The sequence below is a fragment of the Chiloscyllium punctatum genome, chromosome 3 (assembly GCF_047496795.1).
Source record: "Chiloscyllium punctatum isolate Juve2018m chromosome 3, sChiPun1.3, whole genome shotgun sequence".
NCBI lineage: Eukaryota > Metazoa > Chordata > Chondrichthyes > Orectolobiformes > Hemiscylliidae > Chiloscyllium > Chiloscyllium punctatum.
In genome coordinates this window covers 118,248,233-118,260,528 of record NC_092741.1, presented here as the reverse complement: position 1 = coordinate 118,260,528, position 12,296 = coordinate 118,248,233, and the positions used below count along the sequence as shown (strand labels likewise).

The 12,296-nt window shown below is 48.8% G+C and overlaps 1 protein-coding gene across 1 annotated transcript in view; it reads left to right on the top strand.

The window, feature by feature from the left end:
- Positions 1 to 349: 349 nt before the first annotated feature.
- Positions 350 to 12,296, top strand: part of LOC140464307 (potassium channel subfamily K member 1-like) — a 33,186-nt gene continuing 21,239 nt past the window's right edge. Inside the window, exon 1 of the mRNA XM_072559232.1 lies at positions 350 to 2,428. Coding sequence (XP_072415333.1) covers positions 2,071 to 2,428 — 358 coding nt within the window. The 5' untranslated portion in view covers positions 350 to 2,070. The remainder of the gene's footprint in view (positions 2,429 to 12,296) is intronic.

Genomic DNA, 12,296 nt, shown 5'->3' with positions numbered 1-12,296 from the left:
GTGTGAGTAAGAGAGAATGTGTGTGAGAGAGGTATGTGTGAGTGACAGAGAGAGAGTGTGTGTGAGTGACAGAGGGAGTGTGTGTGAGTGACAGAGTGTGTGTGAGTGACAGAGAGAGTGCGTGAGTGACAGAGAGAGAGTGTGTGTGAGTGACAGAGGGAGTGTGTGTGAGTGACAGAGTGTGTGTGAGTGACAGAGTGCGTGAGTGACAGAGAGAGTGTGTGTGAGTAAGAGAGAATGTGTGTGTGTGAGTGACAAGAGTGTGTGTGAGTAAGAGAATGTGTGTGTGAGAGAGTGTGTGTGAGTGACAGTGTGTGTGAGTGAGTAAGAGAATGTGTGTGTGTGTGAGTGACAGAGAGAGAGAATGTGTGTGTGAGTGACAGTGTGTGTGAGTGAGTAAGAGAATGTGTGTGTGTGTGAGTGACAGAGAGAGAATGTGTGTGTGTGTGAGTGAGTAAGAGAATGTGTGAGTGAGTGAGTGTGTGTATTTTTAACCATTTCAGCCTACTCCCTAAAGAGCAGTAGCACAGCGAGTAAACCTGACTGAGAATCCCAACCTGGAGCCAGCCAGGGGACACCAATTCCCTGACTGTTCAGACAGAGCCCTCTCAGCGCCGGCGGCTGGGTCACAGATGCCATGAAGGGGGGGGGAGGCTGCAGTGGCTGGTGTCTTTCCAGTTTATTGGCTTTGACAGACTCGTGGTTTCTACTTACCTGAAGACGTCAGGAGCTGCTGCCACATCCTCGCCTCTGCCTGCTCTCTGATGCGGAAGGAACAAGCTGACTTTTATTATAGGCCAGAGTCAGCAAGCGATAGCTCCGGAGAACAGAGTGCAGTGAAACCGGCCACTCCGGACAATACAGCCCCCAACTCCAGAAAACAAACAGGGGAGCCCAGAGACTTCCAGAGAACGGACTGTCATTAACACCGGCTTCTCAGAGAACTACACCGCCACTCCGGTGAACACTCACAGCGACAGCGACAACTCTACAGAGCACACTGAATGACTTCGGGAACTCTCCCAGCCTGGGGTAATTGGGGACTGCATCCCAGCCTGGGGTAATTGGGGACTGTATCCCAGCCTGGGGTAATTGGGGACTGTATCCCAGCCTGGGGTAATTGGGGACTGCATCCCAGCCTGGGGTAATTGGGGACTGTATCCCAGCCTGGGGTAATTGGGGACTGCATCCCAGCCTGGGGTAATTGGGGACTGTATCCCAGCCTGGGGTAATTGGGGACTGCATCCCAGCCTGGGATAATTGGGGACTGTATCCCAGCCTGGGGTAATTGGGGACTGCATCCCAGCCTGGGATAATTGGGGACTGTATCCCAGCCTGGGGTAATTGGGGACTGCATCCCAGCCTGGGATAATTGGGGACTGCATCCCAGCCTGGGGTAATTGGGGACTGTATCCCAGCCTAGACTAACATAGGGGACTGTATCCCAGCCTGGGGTAATATCGGGGACTGTATCCCAGCCTGGGGTAATTGGGGACTGTATCCCAGCCTAGACTAACATAGGGGACTGAATCCCAGCCTGGGGTAATTGGGGACTGTATCCCAGCCTAGACTAACATAGGGGACTGTATCCCAGCCTGGGGTAATTGGGGACTGTATCCCAGCCTGGGGTAACATAGAGGACTGTATCCCAGCCTGGGGTAACATAGAGGACTGTATCCCAGCCTGGGGTAATTGAGGACTGTATCCCAGCCTGGGGTAATTGAGGACTGTATCCCAGCCTGGGATAATTGGGGACTGTATCCCAGCCTGGGGTAATATCAGGGACTGTATCCCAGCCTGGGGTAACATAGGGGACTGTATCACAGCCTGGGGTAATTGGGGACTGTATCACAGCCTAGACTAACATAGGGGACTGTATCCCAGCCTGGGGTAACATTGGGTTGTACACCTGTTACAATAACATTGGGGACTGTAGCCTAGCCTACGGTAACATTGGGTGTACATACCACCCTAGAGTAACAGTGGGGACTGTAGGCCAGCCTAGCTCTGTGCTACCACAAAGCCAGCCGCTCAGTTCCTGCCCTGTGTTTCTAGTTGTCAGCCGGGGAGATGTTCCAAGCTCTAGGCAGTTCTAACCGTTGCCTCCGCTTGATGCACAGCAACAAGTCCAGCTGTTACTTTGCTCTGCTGGCTCTCGCCTACCTGCTGTACCTGAGCTTCGGTGCCCTGATCTTCTCCTCAGTTGAGTTGCCTTACGAGGACCGCCTCCGGCGGGAACTGAGGGAGCTGAAGGACCAGTTTCTGCAGGATAACCCATGTCTGACCCCGGACAGCCTGGAGCATTTCCTGGACCAGGTCCTAGAAGCCAACAATTACGGGGTGTCTGTGTTAAACAACAGCACTGGCAAGTGGAACTGGGACTTCACCTCTTCCCTCTTCTTCGCTGCCACTGTCCTCACAACTACAGGTAAAGCAGGGGCAGGTCCCAACTCCTCATTGCTTTGTTCAGCTCTCGTACACTGCACTTAAAATTAAACCTAACTTTGTTTGCTGTTTACCTACCTTGTCAAATCAATAGGATTTGATGATGGCATTGTATATGTTCTGTGTGTATCTCTATAGAATATACATGTGCAATGTGTCTATAATGAGTGCATGTCTGTATGTGCCTGCACCAAATTCAAGGTTGACAGTGCATTACTAAATGGGTAGGAAGTGCTGTCCTACAAGCACGGATGTTAGAATCTGTTGTGTGCTGTCCTCTGATATGGGTGCAACAATTCCTGACATGCCACAACAGAGTTTAGATTAGATTAGATTCCCCTACAGTGTGGAAACAGGCCCTTCGGCCCAACCAGTCCACACCGACCCCCCCCCCCCCCCAAAGAGTAACCCAGCCAGTCCCATTTCCCTCTGACTAATGCACCTAACACTATGGGCAATTTAGCACGGCCAATTCACCTGACCTGCACATCTTTGGACTGTGGGAGAAAACTGGAGCACTCGGAGGAAACCCACATAGTCACGGGGAGAATGTGCAAACTCCACACAGACAGTCGCCTGAGACTGGAATCAAACCCGGGTCCTTGGCGCTGTAAGGCAGCAGTGCTAACCACTGAGTCACTGTGAATTAGTTGAATCTGGTGTGGAAGCTTTCAAAGATGATGGTTTGAGGTCCAATGGACTGTCATGTGGGTGAGTGTGGGCTCACAATGGAAAAAAAATCAACATGCATTTGTTAAATGTAGATCACATTGATCAAACTCACTGGAGTCTTTTGATAAGGTTGCAGGAAGAGTTGACGAAATGGCATGTTTGACGTGAGGTACGTGGACTCTCACAAGATATTTCAGAAACCACCACAGAACAGCCTCGTCAGCAAAGCTGAAGGCGCTGTCAAGTATAATGTTATCAGAGTGACAGGAAGCAGAGGCATGGTGAATGGTTGTTTGTCAGACTTGGTTGGTTTCTAGTGGGGTTCCCCTGGGGATGGTGTGAACCACTGCCTTTCTCAATCTATAATCATGAGCCAGGCTTGAGCACAAGGGGCACCATTTCAAAGTATATAATGGCACTAAACTTGGGAAGCACTGTGAATTACAAGCAGAAGAATAATCCACTGGTGACAGAGAGGAGGCTGTGGGTTACTGGTGGGATGGCGAGATGAAATTTACTCCAGGGGGCTGTGATTACCTCTTCTCAAATGTTCTCCTGAAATCAATGTAAAACATCAGGTACAATTCTGAAGGGGGCTACAGGAACAGGTGGATAAAACAAAGAAGTGTGAATGCTGGGGATCTGAGACAAAAAGCAGAAATTGTTGGTGAATCTCAGCAGCTGTGGAGAGAAGATCTGTACTGTACCCTTGGCTGAGGGAGTGGTCAAGTGAGACCTCCACCCGGGCATTCTGCAGCGGAAATTTAGTGACAGAACAGTTCACTTTACAGAGCTAGGGAGCTCATAGAGGAGCCTGTTCCTCATTCATTCATTCATAGGAGTTGCTGGCTCGCCAAAAGCTCAGCTAATCCATCCTGGATCAACTGCACAAGGTGGGAGGCAGCTGCTGCTCTGAACTACCATAGTCTATGACTGACCTCCAGCAACCCAAATCAGCTTCTTTTGTGCATTGTTTACAGTCATACCCCACAAAAAAGACAATAGTTATGGTTGCTGGAGAACTAAAATGAGAGAACATTTAGAATCATAGACTTGCACATCACAGAAACAGACCCTTCGTCCAAGTTGTCAATGCCGACCAGATATCCTAAACTAATCTAGTCCCATTTGTCAGCACTTGGCCCATATCCCTCTAAACCTTTCCTATTCATATATCTATCCAGATGCCTTTTAAATGCTGTAATTGTACCAGCCTTTATCACTTCCTCTGGCAGCTCTTTCCATACTCTCCCCATCCTCCGCATAAAAAAAGATCCATTTTAAAATTTCTCCCCTCTCACCTTAAACCTATGCCCTCTCGTTTTGGTCTTACCTATCCTGGGAAAAAGACCCTGGCTATTCACCCTATCCATGCCCCTCGTGATTTTAAAAACTTGTATCAGATCACCCTTCAGCCTCTGAGGCTCCAGGGAAAACAGCCCCAGCCTATTCAACTTCTCCCTGCAGCTCAAACCCTCTGGTCCCGGCAATATCCTTGTAAAGTTCTGCTGCACCTTTTCAAGTTTAACAATATCTTTCCAATAGCAGAGGGACCAGAAATAAATTCGAAGAAAACATGTATTTCTTTAGGTCCAAAGAACATCTTAAGGTGCTTTGCAGTCAGTGAATTAGTTTTGAAGTGCAGTCACTATTATAATGTACAAAAAGTGACAGCCAATTTGTACGCAGCAAGCTCCCACAAACAGCAATGTGATTCATGACGAGATAATCTTCATTAGTGGGGTTGATTGGAGGTTAAGTATTGATCCCCAAAGACACCAGAGTTAACTCCCCTGCTCTTCTTTGAAGCAGTGCTGCGGTATCTCTTACACCGACCTGTGAGGGCAAAATGGCACCTTGGGTTAACACGCAATCCAAAAGACAACGTCTCTGAGAGTTCAGCGATAGTTCACACTGTACGGGAGGGGAGGTGACACTGAGACACCCAGAAACCTTTTATCCAACATAAAACTGAAAGTATCAACCCCCTCCCTTGCCACCCCTCTTGCTGAATAGATGAGACCATCAGTTTTTCACCTCAGCGACCTGTCATTGTGTGGGGGCCTCAGTAAGGAGGCTGCTGTTCACCCAGTATCTCCTCCCAGCTCACCACACGACTATGTAATCAATGCAATGAGCTAAGGATATCCACGTCTTGTTATTCTCAAAGCTATGGAAAAAAAACAGCAACTTGCATTTATATAGTACTTTCCTGTAACAATATCAGACCAGGATTAGATGTCGTGTCACACAAGGAGATATTAGAATTAGGGATGGGAAGCTTAGTTTAGACTCGAGGTAGGTTTTAAAGAACCCTCTTCAAGGGCAAAAGAGAGTTGTTGAGAGTTAGACTGGGCTAGACCCTTGGCTGCTGAATACACAGTTGCCAATATCGTAAAGCAATGACATTTGGGGTTATAGAGTGCAGCTATCTCAGAGGATAAGGGGGCTGGAGGAGATCATTGATAACCATGTTGAAAATTGTAAAATGTAGCTGTTGTCAGAACAAGACCGAATGTAGGTCAGCGATGGTGGATATAGGCAGCTGAGCTTTGAATGAGCCAAAGTTTACAGGGTCGGGAGTGCAGTGCTGGAAAAGCACAGCAGGTCAGGCAGCAGCCGAGGAGCGGGAGAATCGACGTTTCAGGCATAAGCCCTTCAGGACAATCCTGATGAAGGGCTTATGCCCGAACATTGATTGTGCAGCTTCTTGGATACCGCCTGACCTGCTGTGCTTTTCCAGCATCACCCTGTTCGACTCTGACATTTCATCATCTGCAGTCCTCCCTTTCTCTGTATAAAGGATTGGGATTGGTGATGGTCAGGTTTGCTCATGGAAATGTGCCGCATTGAAATAAGCCAAAAGCTCCACGTAGTACAGAAGATGACTCAGCAGTTTGTGGGTGAGGCCAGGAATTTTGGTTCAGACTCTTCCCTCTCTCCCTTTTGAGTGATGTCACCAGGATGGTTTCACCTTCCTAGAAAATCCCGGACAGCCCCCAATTGTGAGAAACAAAGCTCACACACTTCAATAATTTCAGTCCGAGACAAGATCTGAATCAATAGTGTCATTTATTTTACACTTGCAAGTGGGTGTGATGTCCCGTGTCTAAGAGGCAGAAGACATACACACACTAGGTTCAATTCATACATAATATTTATATGATTTAATGTCCATTGTTTTACATTGCTCCCTCCCCTGCTTACATCATCCACTTCCCTAAGACCGGCCTCCATTACCCCTGTTTGCCTCTTGCCTTATCCGGCCTTGTCTGTGATAAAATGCTTATTTCTGGTCTCACAAGGCTGTTTGACCTTACCCTGTTATAGGTCATTGTTAGGCATATCCCTTCTTCATCATTATCTACCCCCTTCATCTGTGCCTTTCCCGAGGCCGTTCTGATCCCTATGACCCTTTTAATTGGGGTTTGTTCCTGTGTTTTCATAAAAGTGGGAAGCAGATGTTTATACCTACTGTTTGTACAGGCGTATCTTGCTTAACTTCATCCTCTCACAACATCTTATCTATTTGCCCACCATACCTACTATTGTTCATTGGCACATTTCATTCTGACATACAATTTTAGCTAATACAAAAACAATTCTACATTTCCTCTACATCGTTTCCATTCTTGTTGACTCAGCTCTTGACTAAAACAATTACCCACTGGTGTGAGTTCACCTCCTTTGTAAAATGGAATTGCAGAAGTAACACTAATCCACCTATATCCCACACTCCCCAGACCCTGGCCTGACTCTGCACTCTCGCTCACTGCTGGCCTGGTCACTGCAGGTTTTACACAGCGTGAAGCCAAACCAGACTGTGCAGAGACTGAGTGATGTCAGTGACAGTGACCCAAAGGGATCGGGATGATCAAAGGAAGCTGGAGCACTTCACAGGTTTCAGCTCGACTCCTCCCCAATCACTAGAGTAAAAATGAATCTGCTTATTTGCAGCATCTTCCACTTTAAGAACTTCAATAACATCTTTGGATGTGAAATGCTTTCGGACATCCCAAATATAAAGATTTCCTTGCACTCCAATTTCAGGGCATCGTTAAAGCTGACCCTGTCAAACTTAATGAATAGTTGGATTGTTTAAATTAGTAAATACCACCAGGAAAATTGGTATGTGTATTCAGTGTTAAATAAATACCTGCTGTATTAAATAACCAAACACAGATAAAGAGGCAGATAGCCCACTTAGTGGGGCATGAACATGTAACATGAGGGAGGTCTTTGTCCAAGTGGAGGACCCAGCCCTAATCCTGAGATTGTAGTTGGGGCGGCACGGTGGCACGGTGGCTCAGTGGCTAGCACTGCTGCCTCACAGCGCCAGGGTCCAAGGTTCAATTCTAGCCTCGGATGGCTGTCTGTGTGGAGTTTGCACATTCTCCCCGTGTATGTGTGGGTTTCCTCTAGTGAATTAGCCAAGCTAAATTGTCCCATATTAGTCAGAGGGAAATGGGTCTGGTTGGGTTACTCTTCGGAGGGTCAGTGTGGACTTGTTGGGCCGAAGGGCCTGTTTCCACACTGGAGGGAATCTAAACCTTGTCACTATCTCATTCTGATAAAGACTGTTTCCCTTTGCAGGCACACCCCACTGAATCTCAGCATTTGCCTATCTTTATTGCTGTTTAAAGCACATTTGTTTAAAGGTTGGATACATACATTTTAAGGTTTCTATACAGAGATTACTGATAAGAGTTCCACAGGCTTCTTAAGCTTTGATATATCTTTGCCCAGGACAATTCAGATAAAGTGATATTGCTTCTTCAGGTAGGTACAGGTGAGGCAGTTGGATTTCTGTACAAACAGCAAGGTTTTCAGTGATCAGACAATCAGTAGACCCTCACCTACCATACCAGCAACTGCTGTTTCCAGCCTTGGCTCATCTAAACCTGCTGCTGACTCCTTCCTACTAGAGAGCTGATAGCCAATCAGAGGCTGACAGCTCCTCATTTGGGTAGTTGTCATGGGTGGGGTCACCGGTGCAGGCACTGAGTCACTTTGACTAAGAGCCTCCCTCAATCAGATGTTTGGACATTCTGCATAGTGACTGCTGCTGCATGCTAGCAACTGTGGGATGAGGCGTTGAGATAGAGGTTTCACAGAGAGGGAGGGCTGTAGGGACTGGAGGGGATTAGAGAGAAAGGGAGAGTTGTAGGGACTGGAGGAGGTTACAGAGAGAGGGAGGGTCGTAGGGACTGGAGGAGGTTACAGAGAGAGGGAGGGTCGTAGGGACTGGAGGAGGTTAGAGGGAGGGTTGCAGGGACTGGAGGAGGTTACAGAGAGAGGGAGGGTCACAGGGACTAGAGGAGGGTACAGAGAGAGGGAGGGTCGCAGGGACTAGAGGAGGGTACAGAGAGAGGGAGGGTCACAGGGACTAGAGGAGGGTACAGAGAGAGGGAGGGTCGCAGGGACTAGAGGAGGGTACAGAGAGAGGGAGGGCCACAGGGACTAGAGGAGGTTACAGAGAGAGGGAGGGTCACAGGGACTAGAGGAGGGCATAGAGAGAGGGAGGGCCGCAGGGACTAGAGGAGGGTACAGAGAGAGGGAGGGCCGCAGGGACTAGAGGAGGGTACAGAGAGAGGGAGGGTCACAGGGACTAGAGGAGGGTACAGAGAGAGGGAGGGTCACAGGGACTAGAGGAGGGTACAGAGAGAGGGAGGGCCGCAGGGACTAGAGGAGGTTACAGAGAGAGGGAGGGTCACAGGGACTAGAGGAGGGTACAGAGAGAGGGAGGGTCACAGGGACTAGAGGAGGGTACAGAAAGAGGGAGGGCCGCAGGGACTAGAGGAGGTTACAGAGAGAGAGGGCTGTAAGGGCTGGAGGAGGTTAGAGGGAGGGTTGTAGGGGCTGGAGGACGTTACAGAGGGTCAGTACTGAGGAGTGCCATACTGTCGGAGGGTCAGTACTGAGGGAGTGCGGCACTGTCAGAGGGTCAGTACGGAGGGAGTGATGCACTGTCGGAGGGTCAGTACTGAGGAGTGCCATACTGTCGGAGGGTCAGTACTGAGGGACTGCCGTAATGTTGGAGGTTACAGAGGGAGAGAGGGTTGTAGGGCCTGGAGGAGTTTACAGAGAGGGGAGGGGATTTAGGCACTGAAGGAGGTTATAGAGATGGGGAGGGATTTAGAGGCTGCAGGAGGTTACCGAGAGAGGGAGGGTGGGGAAATGTGGCGATGCTGTGAGGAGGTATTCTGAGTTCTGTTAGAGCAGGAAGCCTGATCTTTGAACTTGCTCAGAGCTCCACTGAGCCCATTGTTGTCTGAGAATCTGGGAGCCCAGAGCTCCAAACTTTGTGTGGTCCCAGAGCCCACGGTGGAAAATCTTTTTGTAGAAAAGGGGAGCGACAAGATTCACCAGGGAAACAAGGATGAGCCCTTGTCAGTGTGGAAGCAGTGGAGCGATGTTGGCGGGGAACAGGTTGTGAATTAGAATTGAAGGGACAGTGTGTCAGGGGAGCTGAGGTCTGAGGATTGCAATGTGAGTGGCAGAGTGCTTGGCTGTTCTCGATAGTTTCTGTGGAATTATCAAAGAGCAGGGTTGAGGGAGGACGAACAGACTGCGCCCTTCAGCCTGTGAACTGAATATTACTGTCTGTCCTCCATCCTGCTCACAGAAACCAGAAACAAACTCCCAAGGGACATCTACAATATTGTTTGGAAACCATTTTGAAATGGAGCTGTTTGTGTTTCTCTCAGGTCAAGCTGCCCTTTCAGTGACCCTGTAAGTGCCCCGGCTGTCTGCCTGCCTCACGCTCTCTTCTGTTAATCTCTCCCGCTCACCTTCACTCTGGCCCTCACTCTCCATCTGACTCTTGGGTGCTGCCAGCCAGTCCCATCCTCATGGGAAGGTGGGGAACACTGCTGATCCATTCTCCGGCACCTCTCTCCCCTCTCCACCCTTTCTGGAGGGAAATTGGGATCCTGCTCTGCGGACCCTCTGGTCATGCCACGATGGCCCTGACACAGTGTGACACTGGGCCAAAGGCCGTGGTATGTGACAATAGGAGGTGTGTGTGTGTGTGTAGATGTGCAATTCGGAGCACAGAAATAGTTGATGGCAGTTCGCTGCTGAATGTGAGACAGAGACAGAGAGAGCAGGATTATTCAAGACAGGCTCATGGGCAAAAGAAAAGAAACATGAAACCCAGACAGTATGGGTCGAAACTGCTTTACATGTCACACCCTAAATCTTCACCATTCCACTGACGACAGCTTTTCAATCTCAGTTTTAAAAAAAACCAATTCTGACGTTCACAGGATACCTGTGTCACTTTCCAAATACCTGAGTATCTTGAGTCAGAATGGTGTAGGTTCAAATCCCTCTCCAAAGATTGGATCACAAATACCATGATGACTTCAGTGCTGTGGGAGTGCCGCACTGTCGGAGGGTTAGTATTGAGGGAGTGCCGCACTGTCAGAGGGTCAGTACTGAGGGAGTGCCGCACTGTCAGAGGGTCAGTATTGAGGGAGTGCCGCACTGTTGGAGGGTCAGTACTAACTGTACTGTCAGCAGTTCCCTCTTTTCTGTGAGATTAGATTACTTACAGTGTGGAAACAGGCTCTTCGGCCCAACAAGTCCACACCGACCCTGCTGAAGCACAACCCACCCAGACCCGTTCCCCTACATTTACCCCTTCACCTAACACTACGGGCAATTTAGCATGGCCAATTCACCTGACCTGCACATTTTTGGACTGAGGGGGGAAACCGGAGCACCCGGAGGAAACCCACGCAGACACTGGGAGAATGTGAAAACTCCACACAGACAGTCACCCGAGGCTGGAATCGAACCTAGGACCCTGGTGTTGTGAGGTAGCAGTGCTAACCACTGAGCCACCGTGCTGCCCACATGTTACATCAGAGGCTCCGTCAGCCCCTTCAAGTGGATGAAAAAGATCACATGGCCATTGTTTGGTGCGGGGCAATTCACCTTGGTGTCCTGACTAATATTTATCCTTCAATACAAATCTGTAAAGAACCACATTATCGTTGCTTTTGTCAGAGCTTGTGGTGTGTAAATTGGGTTCCACATTTTCTTCCTCACTGCAGGGACTACGTTTTGTTTTTAAATTACTTCGTTGGCTGTCATGACTTGGAGGTGTTGGTGTTGGACTGAGATGGACAAAGTTAAAAAGCACACAACACCAGGTTATAGTCCGACAAGTTTATTTGAAAGTATTGGTGCTTCCAAATAAACGTGTTGTTCTATAACCTGGTGTTGTGTGCTTTTTAACTTCATTGGCTGTGATGTGCCTTAGGATGTTCTGAGGTGGGATCAGGCACTACTTTATCAATGCAAGTTCTGCAGTCCTGCTTGTTCAATTTAGAAATCTGTTTAGGTGAACTTAATCCCAAAAGGGGGGTGCTGGGCCCAAGTCAGTGATTTGTTTCAGTTTGACAGCAGCCTGTGGTATTGACCTATTTTCAGCAACACCCCTGCCGGGGGAGAACTATTCATTCATTCACATCTTGTTGGAGCTGCTGCAGTCATTCCTCCTGTGAGAGCAATGGGGGGGCATCCGCGAATTAATAACCTCGACAGCACTACATGACAGGTTGTCAGAATGAGAAGCATTGGGCTGAGAGGATACTGATTGAAAGAGGTCCTTATATCTTCAGAGACAGGGAATTAGTTTTAACCTTGTTTGGCAGCAACTCTCTCCCCTCCCCCGTCCCCTAGTTCTTCAACCCTGTTATGTTCCAAACAGAGAGAAAGGGACAGACACTGCTCAGAATTTCCTTCCAATCCTCCAGTAGGGAGCTTCACTTGATGAGTGCTGGACACCCCACAGAGGAGCAGAGCCAAGATACCTTTCCCAGCTCTCAGGACTGACTGAGTTCAAGCGGCAGCCATATTGAATTGAATTTAATTCTGTTCCAATCTCAGAGACTGGGGAAAGTTTGCTTTTATTTAACATGCTAATATGTCCAAGGGGTTTGGGGAGGCGGGGGGGGGGGGGGGGGGGGGGCGGGGTGGATCCAGAATGATTCCTTACTAAACTCTCTGCTTTTTCTAACTGAGTCAAATGGCTCTCGCCATTTTGTGCACGACAGCCTGCAGACCTGAGTGACCCAGTGAAGTGGGTAAAGGGATAAATATTGGTCAAAATGCAAGGACAAACTGTCCAACCTTTGTTGAATGGTGTCAGGGAGGTTTCAACATGTCAT